The sequence below is a fragment of the Gymnodraco acuticeps genome, unplaced genomic scaffold (genome assembly GCF_902827175.1).
Source record: "Gymnodraco acuticeps unplaced genomic scaffold, fGymAcu1.1, whole genome shotgun sequence".
NCBI classification, from domain to species: Eukaryota; Metazoa; Chordata; class Actinopteri; order Perciformes; family Bathydraconidae; genus Gymnodraco; species Gymnodraco acuticeps.
In genome coordinates, this window is record NW_022991063.1 from 81,909 (window position 1) to 101,860 (window position 19,952).

Sequence of the window (19,952 nt, forward strand, 5' to 3'; positions counted from 1 at the left end):
AAAGCCACTTGAGTTCAAATGTCCTGGTTACAACCAGGACAAACAAAGTGAACTTAAACTGTACAGAGCTTTAATAACCTTGGACCAACTTTAATCACAGAGTTTGAATTGCAAATGGGCTCCAGTCTCTGCATGTGGCAGTGCTTTCTGCTCTGTAAGCCTCACAGATGGCAGCTTGTTCCCTACGCAGCTGAAACAAGTCCCACAGCCCAATCTCTTGGACTGCTTCCACATCACACCCTCTACCTGTAACACAATAATTGTTAGGGCTTGGCAGGGGGAGTTTGCGCTGACAATTGATTTGTATGTTGGCGTGAACACAGCACTCGCGGCTGCAGCTGTTTCTGTTCAAATGAAAGAGATCACTTTATTCTCTGATGAGCTGACAGAGACTTTTGAATTGTCAAAAACGAATGCAGGCATAATTTCAAATCTTGTGATGTTAAATCACTTTTCAACATTAAAAGCAAGTCTTTACGCCCACAGGCAGAGTAGCTCTTAGAATGAATGAAAAGTGTGTTTTTACTTTCTTTTGTACGAGTAACAAAACTGTAGTGAGATGAGGGAGTCGGGTGTTCAGGCCAATGGTCTACTTTTAGTTTATGAATTTTAAATACATCTTGTCTCAGCCTTTATTTTCCCCATGCTCATTTGAGATGATTGACAGTTCGATAATTCAAGCATACTTCTGACTTAAAAAAATGATAAACGTTTGCTTATTGGCCATGATTTTTACTGTAAAAGTATGGCTGTCAAAGGTTGGCATATAGTAAGTGAGAAAAGAACTGGAACATAAAGAATATGGCAGTCATTGCCCATTAAAAGGAAAAGCAAGTTTAATATAGCACATTTCACAAACAAAGGTAGCTCAATGTGCTTTGCATAATGCCGTTTAAAAAAGACAGGTAGGAGAAAAAAAGGGCAATTTACTTCTTTAAAAAAAGAAAAAAAAGATCAATGTTTAAAATAAACATTTTTATGCAATATATATATTATTTCAGATCACAGGAATGTATTTTCTTGGGCCTAGCATAGACATAGTGCTGACTAGAACTGATGTCAATAAGCAAACACAGACAGAAGATGTTGGTCTCACAAGAGGATACATTTGATTTCAATATGATTGACCTTGATTGAATGAATGCCTTATTTCTAATAATTTATTTGGTACATCCTGTAAATATAAAAATGTTCAGTGAAACATATGATCTGATATACAAATACATTGTTTGATATTGTTACGGTTGCTGTTTGTCTGCTCATTAATCTGCCTGTGAGTGTTTTCAGCTGTGTGTGTGTTTATGTAAATGAGCTGTGTGGTGGCGCCAACATCATTGGCTGCCCATCTCCTGGTCCGCCTCTGAAGATGGTGATTGGATTGACGTCGTCCAATCGCAGCGCACAGCCGGCGCACACCTGCTGGGGAGGAGTACAAAGGCCACGGACTATCACCACTCTGGAGGCTCTGTTGAGGAACAGACGCCTCTAGCTACTTGCTCTTAGAGAATTCTGTCAACTGTGGTCAAACTCGTGTGTAGTGTGTTGAGTAACTTAGTTAGTGTTTAGTAGTGATGGCGAGATGAAGCCTTATGAAGCTTTGAAGCTTTCCAGCCAATTGATTCGCAAAAGGGTTCATCTCATGAGGCTTCATCATGGGCTTCATTTGAACACAAACCCCCTGTTGGTCAAAGTGTGTAAAACAGGCAGATTGGACATCTCAACAGTGTGCTCTATCTCATACCGAGTTCCCAATGAGTAAAGCCTTAGAATAACTCTAAACAACGAACATTACATATTTTCATGTTAACAATATTGTTTTTATTCCAGTTGAATGATTGTGATTGAAAAGCCTAAGGAGGCTGGTAAACATTGCAAAGAGGGATTTGTATTCCTTACTAATATTCATAAACGTAACCATGTTGTAGCCTGAGAAAGGCTAAACCATATCAAAGAATACATTTATTAACTACATTATCTCATTTAGCTGTAGCTTTTATAAACAACAAAAAATACGTATCGACGAGTCGTTGAACCAGGAACCCTGCGATCGTGAGTCAACTGCTTTCCAGCTGAGCCACAACACACAAGCTGAATCTCACTGAAAACACTGTAACATATTTATTCCTGTATTTATTCATTCATGTTATTTTTCCTACATTTATTTATGCTTGTATCTATTTATACTTATGACATGTTCCGTTTCATGAAATAAGTGAGGTTCTGAGTTCTTTTAATTCCATCGTGTCACCAGCGGGCCCGGGTACAGGAGGGGTCATTTATTATACATCCATAGGTATTATGAGCGTTGTGGTTCAACGGTTCAACCGATCAGAATCGCTTCCTGAAGCAGTCACGTGGTATCGACAGGCAGCGAGGCTTCGTTTGTCATCGATGACGTCACTGGCCCAAAACGATACAAGCCTCGATACATGCTTCACAAAAAGCTTCGGGGATTACTCGACACACGCTCCGAAGCATCGGCGCAATACGTAACATCACTAGTGTTTAGAGTATAGCTTCTGATTTTGTGACTGTTGCCCTTAGTTTAGCTGTGTTGTGTATAGATTATTTGGTTAGTTGTACCACGAGTGAGGTTTTGTTTCGTTCTTTAGTTAGTATATTAGTATTTATTTTCCCTGTATGACTGAAGACTCACTTTTTAAGAGTCCTCCCTTTGTTTGGTTATTTGTCAACCTGTGCCCTTTTGGCCCTTTTGTTTGTTTCAGGCTGCCTGCCTGCCATTTTGTTTACCGCTGATATTTAAAATAAATCACTTATAATTATACCAATCCCATTCTGGTTGTGTTGCTTCCCTTTGATTCCCCTAGCTCAGAAGGGAACGTAATACATGGGGACTCGTCCGGGATATTAAATACTTTCCTGGGGCTATAAGTGGTTTTGTACAGCTAAAAACAATTTGGTAAGGTGTGCAGTTTTAGCTGAGTATGGCAACTTTTGATTTGGAGTCGTTTTTAGTCTGTCCTTCATATGAGCAGTTGGATCAGTGTCGTAAAGACGACTTATATGAAATTGCACAACATTTCGGTCTCACAGTGGCAAAACAGTTAGTAAAGAAAGAATTAATGGCTCTGGTGGTGGATGAGTTGGTGGAAAGGGGTTTCCTGGTGCTGCCTGCACAAGCTGAGCTCACTGTGTCTAATGTCCTTGCTAAAGGAGAGGGTAGTGACAGTGAGGGGAGCGAGCAGTGTAAAGCACCGCCCGCGCCGCATCGCTATAGTCCACCGTCTCCTGGCAGCTCAGACTCTCGGGAAGGGCGTAAACTCAAAGTCCGTCTAGCACGACTTCAGTTAGAGGCAAAAGACAAGGAGCAAGACAGGCAGTATCAGTTTCAGTTGGAACTAAGAAAGCTGGAAATCAACAAGGAAGTCAGAATGCGTCAGCTGGAGCTAGACTCCGAGCTGCACGCATCCGATGCTTTTGGCCATGTCGGAGGAAGCCTATCATCTCCTTCTCATTCACCTGCCTTTGATGTGAGTAAAAACATTTCGCTAGTGCCAACCTTCACTGAGACTGAGGTGGATGCCTATTTTAGCGTATTTGAGCGCATTGCTACAGCGTTGCGGTGGCCGGCTGAAGTTTGGGCTCTGATGGTCACGTGCAAATTATTTGGAAAAGCTCAAGGAGCAGTTGCGGCTCTTACGTTGGAGGACAGTCTAGATTATGCCTTGGTGAAGGTTGCCATTCTCAGAGTATACGAACTCGTTCCCGGAGCTTACCGGCAAGAGTTTAGACGCCTTCGGAAGGGTCCTCACCAAACTCATGTGGAGTTGGCCAGAGTAAAAGGGATGTGGTTTGATAAGTGGATTGCCTTATGTAAAGCCACTGATTATTCTTCTCTGAGGGAATTGATTATGTTGGAGGAATTCAAGAAGTGTTTGCCTGACCGCATTGCTGAGTACGTAAATGAACAAAAGGTAGACTCTCTCTCTCCGCTGCTGCTGTGTTAGCCGATGAGTATGTGCTGACGTATGAATCTGTGTTTTCCCCGGTCTCTACTGAGAGATCACGCTGTGTAACAGCCGCACCATCTACTGAGCCGTTGAATGTGTCTAGCGTAGCAAGAGAGGAAAGAGAGTGCTACTATTGCCATCAGTTTGGACATGTCATCGCCAACTGCGCAGCTCTGAAGCGTAAAGAGCAGCGGCAGAATATGTCTCCGCCAAACGGTATTGGCCTGGTCACCCATACCCGTGCACAGGCGAGTAAAAGTGTTCCTGATGTCTCATTAACGGAGCCTGTGATTGTGCCTGTGCTTTCCGATGAAGCTGTGTCCGGGGAGAAGCCAGAAATTGTGGCTCCCCCTCCTCCTCGTGAGGATGTCGCGAGACCGGCGCAACCCGCCGGCTCAGACAAGCCTCTAGACTTCTCGACGCTCCCGGTAACCCGAGAGCGTCAGCTAGGTTATCGAATCCTGGTGTTGGTGTTAGCTCTACAACATGTTAAGATTCATGTTGGACCCAGCCATTGGCCAATTGTGATGTTTACATGTTAAGATTCCTTTATATTCTGTCCCAGCGTGTCCAAGCACAATCAGCGTGTCCTGCAATGGGCTCTGATTGTGCGGGACTACCACAGTAGACACCCGTCATTAAAGGGTTCAGAGAATGTGTTGGCCGATGCTTGTCCAGGTTGAGTTTGAGATGTTAGTGTGTGTTATTAGGAGTTCGTTAGTGTGTTAGGTTCACAAAACTGTGGGTTTGTGTCTTAAGGGGGGGGGGGCGGTGTTACGGTTGCTGTTTGTCTGCTCATTAATCTGCCTGAGTGTTTTCAGCTGTGTGTGTGTTTATGTAAATGAGCTGTGTGGTGGCGCCAACATCATTGGCTGCCCATCTCCTGGTCCGCCTCTGAAGATGGTGATTGGATTGACGTCGTCCAATCGCAGCGCACAGCCGGCGCACACCTGCTGGGGAGGAGTACAAAGGCTGCGGACTATCATTACATTACATTACATTACATTGCATTTAGCTGACGCTTTTATCCAAAGCGACTTACAATAAGTACATTCGACCAGGAAGACACAACCTTGAAGAAAACAGAATCATATAAGTACATCAGGTTTCATAGAGCCAAACATTTCAAGTGCTACTCAACTGGCTTTAGATAATCCAGTCCTTTATTAGTATAAAAGTGCTTCGTTAATAGTTCTAACGCTCGAAGTGGAGTCGAAAGAGATGAGTTTTCAGTTTGCGCCGGAAGATGTGCAAGCTATCTGCCGTCCTGATGTCAATGGGGAGCTCATTCCACCATCTTGGAGCCAGGACAGCAAACCCACGTGTTTTCGCCGATGGGAACTTGGGTCCCCCTCGCAGCGAGGGCGCAACGAGTCGTTTGGCTGATGCAGAGCGTAGTGCACGCGCTGGGGTGTACGGTTTAACCATGTCCTGGATATAGGAAGGGCCAGATCCATTCGCAGCACGGTAAGCAAGTACCAGTGTCTTGAAGTGGATTCTAGCAGTTACCGGAAGCCAGTGAAGGGAGCGGAGGAGCGGAGTGGTGTGGGAGAATTTAGGAAGATTGAAAACCAGACGAGCCGCTGCATTCTGGATGAGCTACAGAGGTCGGATGGCACATGCAGGTAGACCAGCCAGGAGGGAGTTGCAGTAGTCTAGGCGTGAGATGACGAGAGCCTGGACCAGAACCTGAGTCGCTTTCTGTGTCAGCTAGGGACGTATCCTCCTGATGTTGTAAAGCGTGTATCTGCAGCAACGGGTTGTAGCAGCGATGTTTGCAGTGAAGGACAGGTTGTTATCTAGGGTCACACCCAGATTCCTTGCAGTCTGAGTCGGGGAAACAACTGAGGTGCCGATGTTGATTGTCAGGTCAAGAGTTGGACAATCTTTTCCCGGGAGGAAGAGCAGCTCAGTCTTGTCAAGGTTGAGCTTGAGGTGGTGAGCAGACATCCACTGAGAGATGTCAGCTAGACAAGCAGAGATGCGTGCGACGACCTGGGTCTCTGAGCGGGGAAAGGACAGAATTAATTGGGTGTCGTCAGCGTAGCAGTGGTAAGAAAAACCATGCGGGCTAATGACTGATCCGAGCGAGTTTGTGTACAAGGAGAAGAGGAGGGGACCAAGAACAGAGCCCTGAGGGACCCCCGTAGTTAATTGACAAGGGTCGGACTCAGACCCTCTCCAAGTCACCCTGTAGGTACGGTCTTTCAGGTATGAGGTGAGGAGGGAAAGTGCAGAGCCTGAAACTCCGTTTTTGGAGAGTGCGAAGGAGGATCTGATGATTCACCGTGTCGAATGCAGCAGACAGGTCCAACAGGATGATGACAGAGGAGAGGGATGCAGTTTTGGCAGTGTGCAGTTCCTCCGTGACAGCAATGAGAGCAGTTTCTGTGGAGTGACCTGCCTTGAAACCAGACTGGTGCGGATCCAGAAGGTTGTTCTGATTGAGATAACAGGAGAGTTGTTTAAAGACAGCGCGTTCAAGTGTTTTAGACAGGAACGGGAGGAGAGAGACAGGCCTGTAGTTTATAACATCAGACGGGTTGAGAGTGGGTTTCTTTAGGAGAGGGTTTACTCTTGCCTCCTTGAGACTGTTTGGAAAGTGACCAGAAGTTAGAGAAGTGTTGATGAAATGGGTGAGAAACGGTAGAATATCAGGAGCGATAGTCTGAAGGAGGTTTGAAGGGATAGGGTCCAGAGGACAGGTGGTAGGGCGGGCAGAGGTAATGAGGGTAAGAACCTCACTTGGAGAGAGAGGGGAAAAGGAGGTTAGTGTGTTGGTGGAAGGAGGGTCTGGTGACCCAGCGGTGAGTAAAGGTGAGTCAGAAAAAGAAGAGCGAATATCATCAACCTTTTTTTCAAAGTGGGTAACAAAGTCGCTTGACAGAAGTGAGGAGGGGGGAGGAGCTTTTGGAGGGTCCAAGAGGGTGGAGAAGATGGAAAATAGTTTTTTAGGATTGGAATAGGAAGATTGGATCTTATCTTGAAAGAAAGTGCTTTTTGCCTGAGAGATCGAAGCAGAGAAAGAGGAGAGGAGAGCTTGATAGGTTAGGAGGTCGTCACGGTGTTTGGATTTCCACCATTTCCGCTCTGCTGCCCTAAGGACGATTCTATTAGCACGCAGTGCATCATTTAGCCAGGGAGCCGGAGGGGACTGACGAGCCTGCCGAGATGTGAGAGGACAGAGAGAGTCCAGAGTGGATGAGAGAGTAGAGAGGAGAGTTTCTGCAGCAGAGTTTGGAGGCAGGAGTTGGAACAAGTCAGAGGAAGGGAGGGCTGAGAGCACCGACGAGGCAAAGGTAGAGGGAGAGAGGGAGCGAAGGTTATGGCGGACAAGTGTAGGATGGGAATATCACCACTCTGGAGGCTCTGTTGAGGAACAGACGCCTCTCGCTACTTGCTCTTAGAGAATTCTGTCAACTGTGGTAAAACTCGTGTGTAGTGTGTTGAGTAGCTTAGTTAGTGTTTAGAGTATAGCTTCTGATTTTGTGACTGTTGCCCTTAGTTTAGCTGTGTTGTGTATAGATTATTTGGTTAGTTGTACCACGAGTGAGGTTTTGTTTCGTTCTTTAGTTAGTATATTAGTATTTATTTTCCCTGTATGACTGAAGACTCACTTTTTAAGAGTCCTCCCTTTGTTTGGTTATTTGTCAACCTGTGCCCTTTTGGCCCTTTTGTTTGTTTCAGGCTGCCTGCCTGCCATTTTGTTTACCGCTGATATTTAAAATAAATCACTTATTATACCAATCCCATTCTGGTTGTGTTGCTTCCCTTTGATTCCCCTAGCTCAGAAGGGAACGTAATAGATATGCTTCTATGTTGCGGTGTGTGTGTTTTTTTGCTGGCTGCAGGTTTCATTTCTCTACTAAGAGTTTGCTTCTGCCAATCTCCTTATCGGGCCTTGAAGTTGAATTGAACCTAGGAGTAAACCTTCTGTGAATCGGTTAAAGTTCACTTAGAGAACCTCCGATTTAGATACTATAGATACTAAACCCATTATTAATAACCGCCTAACACAAGGGTAAGGTTACATAAAGGGATGCAATGGTATGGAATAAAAAGCAGCCAGTAGTTGTGGTCACTTCACACACAGCTGTATGTTTTATTCTGTTATTTGTTGTCCACTCTGATCAGGGCACTGTGGAGACTTTGTCTTTTTGAAGAAGGCTCCAGCAGGGAGTTTCTGCAGGGCCACCTTCATAAACATGTGCCTCTTTTTATTACAGTTCTTCAAATTCAGCCTTTGTTGTTCAAATCCTCATCGGGATGTTTGTGTGGCCAAGCTCCCACTCTCCTATGAACACCGTCGAGCCTGTTTGATTCTTCATTGTTCAGATAGAGTGTGTGGTGTCTTCTTCACCAGCAGCACAGGGTCTCCTTCAGGGACGCTCTCACACTGAGTCATCCAGCACATTGATTCATTGTTAGCTTCACATAAACATTATCACACCTTTAGAAGCGCTCCTCCCTGTATTGATTGCAATCATTTTCTCTTCCAGGATCACTGCTTCTACCACGGCCATGTGAGAGGACATCCAGAGTCCTGGGTGGCTCTCAGCACATGCTCAGGAATCAGGTAGGACACAATACTGTTACAGCGCTTCCTCTATCATGTCAGTGTAAGACTGCACTGATATGACCCTGACCAATAACAGTAGGTTACATACTTTATTTATTACTTCAAGTGATTAAGAATTTAAAATGATTCAGTTTAGTGTAAGACATTAAACTGAGGACACATCGCACTGTCTGTGGCACAAACCACGGCAATGTCCCTGTTTTACTGCTAAAGATCAAAATGCCTAAACTCCCAATGTCAGAGCTCTTCTTTTTTCTTCAGATTGTCATGAAAATATGTAATTTGATCCTCTTTGGGGATCCAGGCAGCAATTCTTTAAGTCTTACATTTTCACAGCCAATATTGAAGGCTCAGATTGAAGCCTTCTCCTCGCAGAGACGTACGTCCTGAGGATGTGAGTCCCAAAAAATATATTCAAGGATTTGATCCAATAAAAGAGACATCAAGTAACAGCTCAGTGGTGCTTTAGCAGGAATGAATTTCAAAGCCGGTTTGGTAAATCAAAACAGATAAAAGTTTCAGAAAGTTTTTTAGTGCATGGTAAGAACATCTTTATGTTTCTCTACCTGAGAGGCTGGTTCAGTGCTGACACTCCCTGGCACTCTGTGTCCCTCTGCCCTGATCTGGGCAGGGAGCCAGATGCTGCTTGTTAACAGCGGCTTTGATGGGAACAGAGCAGACGTGGGGGGGTAGAGATCTGTTGCTGAATTGAAATGCTTCCTAAATGTCCAGTCAATCACAGACCTGTCCCGCTGTGATCTTACCCACAACGTTTGTTCTTGGCCTCAAAAATAAACCAAATTGAATGGAGCATTTTGACTTTGATTCAAGGGTGTAGTAGTACATTAACAGATGGATGAATGTTATCCTTAGTGGCTGAGTACAAACACATTTTTCAGCCTTTTGTTCAACTCACAACATGAATCACCATATTGGAGTTTGATGTTGAATCAAACCATACATAAAGAGATATCCCATTCACATAGAAGGCTGTGCAGCATGGGGATACATCTCATAAAGGAAATAAACTGGATACTTCAAATGACTTATTTGAATCTGTGGCCCACAGTCTTTCGTTGTTATTTTTTTGATTTGGCCCATGCTATGCAGATCTCTACACATAAACTTTGCAGGAAAAAGCAAATCGATATTTAAAGACTAACCTATCACCATCTAAAGTCTTGTTCTGCTCAAGTGGGTTATTTTCTCTACATAGATATTTATCCCATCTTTTTTTCAATGACTGTTGATTTAAACAGATTTTAAAGAAGGATATATTCTGCTCATTTCCAGGTTCATATATGTACGTAGTGTCTCCATGCTTTAATGTTTATTGTTCTCATACTGCCTGTTCTGCAGCACCTCTTTTCACCCTCTGTCTGAAACCAGAGCCCAGTCTGCTCTGATTGGTTAGCTGGCCGGCTCTGTTGTGATTGGTCAACCGCGGAGCACAAGTGTTACATAGTGATGTCACTACATCATGGAAGTAAACAAAGGAGTCCAATGGAGGGATTTCAGGCAGGAGGGAAAACAGAAATTTGAGCTTTTGCAGACCATTCACATGCACTAACACCTATAGAACACTCTACAGGAAAAGGAAACTCCAAAAAGCAAAATAGGGCTCTTTACCTGAAAATAAAATCTTCATAATTCATAGTTATATGGTTCTATGGTGGTTAGGTCAATTCTTTAGTAACAAGATAAGCTTAACTTCGTAACCACTTGCAAATAAATTCAACCATGTCACTGTTTACATCAGTGAATGGTGATCTTAGGAAGTGAGATGTGTTTAAGGTCTCTGGAAATGTGCACGCTGAGTTAAAAGAGCACTTAGCAGACTCTCAATAGTAGAGCATACAAATGCAGAACCAGAGACATCAGTTTTGATTTCATGGGTTCTACTACATTATTCAAAACCTGCCGGTCAAAATGTCCGGTAATAATTAGGGATGTTCCGATCGATTGGCCGCCGGTCATTATCGGCCGATATTCACTCTTAATAGTTTGATCGGTGCTCTCTATAGAGGCCGATCAGGAGAGCAGGATCTGATCGATATGGACATAAACGTGAGTGAAGTGTAACCGGACGCGAGAGAGAGATCAGAGATCAGCTGCTGAGTCTGACAGAGGCACGCAGCTCTGCATGATCACCTGAAGCCCCGCCCTCTGTTTAGCGCGTTGCGTGAGAAACTGAGCCAATATTTCAAGGATGCTACGTCATCGAGTGCCGCCGAAGTACTGTTCCAATCTCCAGCATACTTGGAATTCCACCGAGGCCGCGTCCTTGGTTTGGGGGAAATGTCGAGGCTGCACATGCACGCGTCCTTAAAATCCCCACAATGCTTTGCGCACGGACCAATTTCAAAAACCCTTGCGGAGAATGGCTGAACCGACGCAGCACACACTTAAATGTAAGTATAGTGGCGTAGAACATGTGTTGGTAAATATGTTACTTTGTTACATTTGTTTTCCCCAAAAATGTGTTCCGTGAAAGTAAAGCAAGTTCATAATTAGATAGACATCGTGAGGTATTTATTTTTTGGTACAGTTTATGTTGAAACCGTTAGAGAGAGTGGCACACTTGTTAGCCTGTTCCATTCTTCTTCGTTTTCCGAAGCCGTGGCTTGGAAGTATACTTGATTCGTTTCTGAAGGAAGTGACTTGGAAGTACGCGACTACCAAGCCAGCATCCTCGAGATTGAGAAACGGCCACTGACCGGCTGTCAGGAGAGAGAGAGAAGGGAGAGAGGAAAAGAGAGGATCCGTTTCTCCCGTGTTATTATCCAAAGTTAATGTAAACTTTGAATAATGTACTTCATCTACTGCAAGTAGTTTGTTTGAATGTAATAATGATGTTGTTTGTTGAATCATTTATTGAAAAATGAATCTGAATTTTTTGATCTGTAACGATTATAAACTGAAGCAATATAAAAATGAGCCCCATGAACTGAGTTTTAAACATCAGCATATCCGGTCCTAATCCGGTGATTACCTGCTAACGGAAACTCTGCTACACAACTCTTATTATTATGTCCAACATGACCAGTAAGTTTCAAATTTGTCCGGTAAAATAGATTCTGTCCGGACATTTGACCGGCGAGAAAAAGTCCTAGCGGAAACCCTGCTACAGGGGTATTAGTAGGCTAACTTTCTAAAGCATCACCTCCATCATTTTATTTTCAAACCTGTAGTCTGCTGACAAAGGCTGACTCTAGGACATTTATCAGACTTCACCAAATGCTCCCTTTGAGACACAGCAGGCTTTACAACTTGATTCACATGTGCAGTAAGATTCATGGAAACACAATCTGATGTTTACAATTGTTTGGATTTAAAAATAGCTTTTATGCTGAAACTCTTGGTTTCTACAAACAAAACAAAAGTTTAGTTTGAACATCAAAACAGTGCTAGTTGTGCTCCACATCAACAGTCCCTTCAAACTGCTGCAAAGCATAGAGGACGGTAAAGGTTCCCCAACATTCGTACTGCAATAACACTTCTGTATTATTATTAGAATTGTATTATGATGTTTACATTCACATTGAATTCCCTTGAAAGAGGCCCTACTGTTCCCTCTCCAGTAGTGTGCTCTAGGTCTTTGTGCATGTCAATGGTCTGCAAAGGCTAAAATCCCTGTATTCCCTCCAGAGGGAGTTTATATGAATATCAGAATAATTTGAAAGGAAACATTCCGCACAACAAGGAAAGAGGTTTGGAGTGATTTAGCAAGAAAAAAGAATGTCCTTCTTGAAGCGTATTACTTTGCTCTTTGAACATGTCCTCTACAAGGCAACAGCATACAATATGAATCAACAACATCTTTCATGATCCTCATGACTCAACCGTTTGGCCCCGTCACACTCATTGTGAGAATGTGATTTAAGATTTGACTGGGAGAAAAATGATTGAATTCCTGGTATCTGGATAGGATGTGTTCATAAGGACAAAAGATTGAAATAAGAATATTTATTGTGCTTTAGCCTCCTTTATCAACGTCTGCATGTAATCAACAACTGACTGCCAATCAAATAAAGAAAGTACATTTCATAAACAACAATATTTATTGTTAATTAACATAGAACTACAGATATAAATACTGTGGATATGTGTAATGTTCCTCTCGGGCTGCATTTACAAATAAAATAGAGAAAATAAATAAAATAGCTTTTGAAAATATGTGCATCTTAAAAGTGCTTAATTTTAGATAAATAAAATAAAGTGTAGCAGCAGCTTGAGTTTCTCTTTTTCTTTGTTAACCGTTTCACATCATGACTTAACTGTTTCAGACGATTATAGAACAATATCAGTCTTTACATATCATAACAATTGAACAGTTTTAAAGTTTCTCTTTCTTTCCCTCTTGTATTGCAGTCCCTCACTCACTTTGTTTAAATTCAGTGTGAGAATTGAGCTGGAGCTTGTCCTGCCAGGAGTTTAGATCTGGGCTGAAATAGTGTCAGGGCCATTCTCATACACATGCAGATGCTCATTGGTTAGCCTCGGTTAGCTCATTGGTTAGCCTCGGTTAGCTCATTGGTTAGCCTGCCCTGGAACCATATTTAGTTTTAATTTTGATCCTGGTGGACTGATCATATTGGGCTCTGAGACTGCTTATTTTTTGTGACCTCAGTTCTGACTTGAGAGGGAATGTTTGGTCAAACACTTTGTGTTTTGTCTCAGTTACGACCCGCCCTCTACTTAGTGGTAGAGACTCGTTGGGGAGACCCGCAACATACAATACAACACAGCAAACACGCAGCATTTAACGGTGTTCATTTATTGTGATACATCCGTACTTACATGGCCAACCGGCAAATGAAGAATGCGCTGGAGGACAGGAAACAAACAAAAGGACAAAGGGGGCCTGGGCCAGCCAGTCCTACGGCACACCACGGGCCGTAGGACCCAGAGCTTCCCTCCGCTACCCAGAAACCTAACCAATCCCTGCGGGAGGAAACAAAGCCGCGAAAACCTAGCCTACCTGTTCCTCCAGAGTACATAAGACACAAAACACTCGGAATCTACAGATCCTGAAGCAGAAGAAGGAGGAAGACCACGGACAACCTCCTCTGGCGTTAAGATTGGGGAAGAGACCTCTTCTCCTCCAGCTTCTGCTTTTCAAGTCCCCAGCTGAATGTAATTAGGACACCTGGGGGAGGCGGAGCCAGGAGCGGACCAGGTGTGTCTGTGCAGCAGGGAGACAGAGAGACAAACAGGAGGGGAGCACGTAACAGTCTCATAGTGGCGTTGTGGCACTTTGAATGAGCGCCACGGTCTCTGAACAAATGAGACACACTGTTTCTGTGCTCCCAGTGGGCAGGATGAACATGAATGAGTCCACTCAGGGTTAAAAGCTCTGTTCTCACTGTCCACGTTCCTCTTCTTGGAGAGCGCCATGTATCATTATTTGTCTCTCCCTGTCTGCCGCTAACACGCCTGTTCACTCTCCTCTCCGTCTTCTCTCCCTGTATCGCTAACTATTCTCTTCACTCACTTTCCTCTCTGCTTCTCTCTGCCGCTCTCTCATCTCTTCTTCTGTGTTTCTCTCCCTGTATCGCTCACTCATCTCTTCTTCTGTGTTTCTCTCCCTGTATCGCTCACTCATCTCTTCTTCTGTGTTTCTCTCCCTGTATCGCTCTCTCATCTCTTCTTCTGTGTTTCTCTCCCTGTATCGCTCACTCGTCTCTTTCGCCCCCTGTCGGCGGCGGTTAAAATAGAATCGCTCCGTCAAAATTGAAATCCCCTATTAATGTATTGGTCCGGGTCCATATAGGTCGGCGTCTGGGTCCGGATCCGCCTGTTGCTGACCCCTGCCCTAGAGGTATTTCCGGTGGATTTTAGGCTTTTCTTTGGAATGGCCAAACTGCACGACCCTGCAGCCCTCACAGAAACTGATGATTATGGAAAAGAAAAATCTCGTAATTTCATAAATGTCCCTCCATCTGCCAGGATAACACATTTTCGGATCAGGTTTCTACATTCTTCTCTGTTTTTATCTGCAGCTCTGTCTATTTCCCCAGCAGTACTCATCTTCCCTGTTGGCCACTCTCACGCCTTAATGAGGTTTTGTGTTAAGAATCAGGATGGAAGCATGGTTTTAGGGGAAATTGTTAAACAGTCTTGGACACATAATGACTTGGCTACAGCATGTTCTTAGAAGGCTCAGCCCATATGTCAGCAGAGAGGAGGAACACATTGCCAGCAAACAAAAACACATCTGATTCTCTTTGTTGCTTTGTGTCTGCTCAGAAAGAAACAAGAACACTTACATGCGGTTCACAGACAAATGATATGGCTTGTATACACATTTCCAATACATGAAGCACGGCGTGCAGAGCACTCTATTCTTTTACAATGTCAGGACAGGGATTGATATTCAAGAAAGAAATACAACACTTCAATATTTCTCAGAATCTATTGGCAACAGCAGAAAGACTTCTTAGAAATCAGACTCAGTATTACTTTAATCATCCCAGGGGGATTGGTTTTCATGACAGTTGCTCCCTTTTAGAATGAATAAAATAGAATTTGTTTTATATATTATATAAACACAAGGAGTACAAATGTATTATAAAAGATAAAATACTATATATAAACATGAGTAATTAAGTTCATATTTTGTGTAAAGATAAAAACTAAATATAAAATAGTTTATAAATATTTAAATTGATTATACACATCTCCTTTTCAGGTAGGTTTTCTGGGATCACATTTATACAGTTTCAATTAAAGCACAACTGAGTTCAACTTGAGACATTTTTCAGTTGGAAAATAAACTTGTCATCAGTTGATCAATTATTCCTCCGTTGCCTAGTTTGACTATATATTTCTAACTGCCTTGTATATTTAAAATAAATAAATAAACATGTGATTTGAAACACGTTCAAGAATGAGTATATAGAGTATTTGTATGATCCAATGTCAATTCTATGCGTGTGTGAGCCGTGTGACGTGTGTTGCGTGATGCAGCAACTTGCAGACTAAAACAAAGTATATCTTATATATGTGATTAGATAGAAAGTAATATATAACATAACTCTCTAAGCCCATATGCAATCATGGTTGGGAGGTTTACTTAACAAATGTATTCTGTTACAATTGGAATACAACCAGTATCTAATCTGAGTAGCACAATATAAAAGTATTGTAACCTTGATAATGTAATCCCTGTTACTATAAATGTAATCCGTTACTCCCAAGCCTGCATATAATATATTTTATTTTGAAAGTAAGTTCACTGGTGTCTCTGGATATCCTGCTAATAACACTTTGCTACCAGTATTACTTTTAGTGAGTCCTACAAATACTTTATTACAATGTATTTGTATTCAAATGAGACTTATTGTAGAGAAGTAAAGGTTGTCTTTTGTTAATGTGATATTGCTCGGTCAACTTGTATGTCTGCACTTGATTACAAACCTGTCACTGTGTTAATCACAGTGCATTACATTCCATCACTACGACTCATTCCCCCTCATCATTGAGCTTGGATGGGCTTCTCATTGACAAGAAGGTACAATTGTTTCATATTCATCTTTAAAGCTCTACTGTTAAAGCTGCTAAACTTTCTCGCATTGTTCTCTAATTTAAATATTGTCTACCTGATCGAACAGCGTTAAACAGCTTTAGGTCAAATGTGGCGTTTAAATGGAATACACTCCAAACTGCTAGATTTCCCTTTGGAGTTGTAAGTCTAGTATCTTATCACTTTAGCAACTGTTGAAACACTGAGAGTTTATTTCTGATACCTTGAACACAAATAGATAAAGGAAAGTGCATTTCAGTGCTTCGAGAAATGACTGGATATTGTAACATGTTAGTCCCAGAGTTGTTGGCTTTAAAGATGAAACACAGACTATTGCTCTGCTCAGAAGTCAAGAGGCTCTGCTGTAGTTTTTAAATGAGAAGAACTGGCATTCCCATTCAAATCAACATGGCATTCCCATTCAAATCAACATGGCATTCCCATTCAAATCAACATGGCATTCCCATTCAAATCAACATGGTATTCCCATTCAAATCAACATGGCATTCCCATTCAAATCAACATGGCATTCCCATTCAAATCAACATGGCATACCCATTCAAATCAACATGGCATTCCCATTCAAATCAACATGGCATTCCCATTCAAATCAACATGGCATACCCATTCAAATCAACATGGCATTCCCATTCAAATCAACATGGCATACCCATTCAAATCAACATGGCATTCCCATTCAAATCAACATGGCATACCCATTCAAATCAACATGGTATTCCCATTCAAATCAACATGGCATGGTCAGAGTGGCCGTATGGGGCTCCCTTTGCTAACCCTAAATCAACCCCAACATAAACCTTCAGGTGACATCAAGCCTAATGCCACTTTAAACATATGATTTTTATTTTCTGATCAGTGATTGATCAATGATGCACTTTTTTACTACATGTCCACTTCCCTTCCGATTTCAAATGGCCTATAGACTGCTGATACATTCTCCAATTGGCCATCATAAAGTTATACTGGAAAAAATAATCTTAGGTAGTGCTAAGATATGAAGACATGGACTAAAATGATGTCAAACAACAATAAAAATGAGTTAAGGGTAATCTGAAACGAACAATCCTTTATTTGTCCCACAGTGTGCAAAGTGATGCAGATATACAGTGGGGCAAAAAAGTATTTAGTCAGCCACCAATTGTGCAAGTTCTCCCACTTAAAAAGATGAGAGGCCTGTAATTTTCATCCTAGGTACACTTCAACTATGAGAGACAGAATGAGAAAAAAAAATCCAGAAAATCACATTGTCTGATTTTTAAAGAATTTATTTGCAAATTATGGTGGAAAACAAGTATTTGGTCAATAACAAAAGTTCATCTCAATACTTTGTTATATACCCTTTGTTGGCAATGACAGAGGTCAAACGTTTTCTGTAAGTCTTCATAAGGTTTTCACACACTGTTGCTGGTATTTTGGCCCATTCCTCCATGCAGATCTCCTCTAGAGCAGTGATGTTTTGGGGCTGTCGCTGGGCAACACGGACTTTCAACTCCCTCCAAAACATTTCTATGGGGTTGAGATCTGGAGAGTGGCTAGGCCACTCCAGGACCTTGAAATGCTTCTTACGAAGCCACTCCTTCGTTGCCCGGGCGGTGTGTTTGGGATCATTGTCATGCTGAAAGACCCAGCCATGTTTCATCTTCAATGCCCTTGCTGATGGAAGGAGGTTGTCACTCAAAATCTCACGATACATGGCCCCATTCATTCTTTCCTTTACACGGATCAGTCGTCCTGGTCCCTTTGCAGAAAAACAGCCCCAAAGCATGATGTTTCCACCCCCATGTTTCACAGTAGGTATGGTGTTCTTTGGATGCAACTCAGCATTCTTTCTCCTCCAAACACGTCTAGTTGAGTTTTTACCAAAAAGTTATATTTTGGTTTCATCTGACCATATGACATTCTCCCAATCCTCTTCTGGATCATCTAAATGCTCTCTAGTAAACTTCAGACAGGCCTGCCCTGGACATGTACTGGCTTAAGCAGGGGGACACGTCTGGCACTGCAGGATTTGAGTCCCTGGCGGCGTAGTGTGTTACTGATGGTAGCCTTTGTTACTTTGGTCCCAGCTCTCTGCAGGTCATTGACTAGGTCCCCCCGTGTGGTTCTGGGATTTTTGCTCACCGTTCTTGTGATCATTTTGACCCCACGGGGTGAGATCTTGCGTGGAGCCCCAGATCGAGGGAGATTATCAGTGGTCTTGTATGTCTTCCATTTTCTAATAATTGCTCCCACAGTTGATTTCTTCACACCAAGCTGCTTACCTATTGCAGATTCAGTCTTCCCAGCCTGGTGCAGGTCTACAATTTTGTTTCTGGTGTCCTTTGACAGCTCTTTGGTCTTGGCCATAGTGGAGTTTGGAGTGTGACTGTTTGAGGTTGTGGACAGGTGTCTTTTATACTGATAACGAGTTCCAACAGGTGCCATTAATACAGTTAACAAGTGGAGGACAGAGGAGGCTCTTAAAGAAGAACTTACAGGTCTGTGACAGCCAGAAATCTTGTTTGTTTGTAGGTGACCAAATTATTATTACCGAGGAATTTACCAATTAATTTATTAAAAATCCTACAATGTGATTTCCTGGATTCTGTCCCCCATTCTGTCTCTCATTGTTAGAGCCATTTTACCTTTTGTTATTATTGTCTGAATGTTGGGCTTAATAATAATATAAATTAGATTATACTGTAAATTATCGGCTATTTTTGTGAGTCACATTATGGTTTAAAATGCATTAATTTAAGACTCACTTATTATTTGTTATGTGCGTCAGTATCACGTGCATGGCTATGCCTATATATGGTAGATTGATAGGACACAGCTGAGGGTGATAGACGGGGAAATGGAAAAGTCTTTTGACCGTGTTCTTTTTGTTACTTTGGAAAATGATACACTTTTGAGTTACTATGAAGCGAAGAAATGTGTCCTCCTGTATGTACCGTGTGGACCAATGAATAAAGCTCATCTGATTCAACTACGATCTCCGCTGAATTGTTTGGAAACAAAGAGAGGCGCGTCAAAACCCACAACCCCGATAGAGGTGGCTATTAAATTGTAGACAAGGATCAAGACGCCACCATATTAGTCAAAAGACTCCGTAAACTGTGGATAAAGACTTCGAAGGACAAGCACAGGATTCGTGTGGATTTCAGCTCTGCTTTGGAAACAGCGAACGGACGTTCTAAAGTGCCGAGGAGGAGGCCGTGAGTAAACCATGCCGGCCCGGAATTTATGAAAGAGACGCTGTTTACAACGGGATCGCTTCGTCAAACAATGCAAGGACTGATGTGTGCATAGTTACGGATGTTTGACAAAACGAAACGGGAAATCCATCCAGTGATATCCTGATGCTTACTGAAGATAATCCGCAATTGCTGTTGGAATGCTTAAACAATGAAATGCATGAACGAACTATCACGCAGTTTAGGAAGCGGACGTTAAAGGAATATTTGGCACAAAAACAGGATTCGCGAAGAGCTGTTCTTGGAAATATTAATGACTTTATTTCATGTGGATTAAGTGAAGAAAAAATAAAATGAACAATGGATCCTGATATACCTCCAGCTGATGTTGCCGCGGCAGAGGATAGATTTAAAACTCTCAGCCAATCGCGAAGAGGAAAACTTGGAGCATGCACCCGCAGAATGAATGAAATTAACCCATTACTGGTGCAAGGTGGAAATATGGAAAAGGTGGATGAAGCTGTTGCAACGTTCAAGATGTTACTCAATGAATTTATGGAATGTCATGGAATTGTTCAAATGCTTTTATCTGAGGAAATAAGGGAAACTGAGAGAATAGATTGGTATGAACCAAACATTTCTGCATTCACGAATTTCCTTAAGAAAGTGGAAAAGCTCTC

General features: G+C 42.5%; 1 protein-coding gene across 1 annotated transcript in view; it reads left to right on the top strand.

Moving 5' to 3' along the window:
• The window catches only part of adam19a (ADAM metallopeptidase domain 19a), a gene marked incomplete at its 5' end in the record, with an annotated part of 147,455 nt that overhangs the window by 49,955 nt on the left and 77,548 nt on the right, over positions 1-19,952 (top strand). Inside the window, 1 exon segment of the mRNA XM_034236632.1 lies at positions 8,471-8,547. Coding sequence (XP_034092523.1) covers positions 8,471-8,547 — 77 coding nt within the window.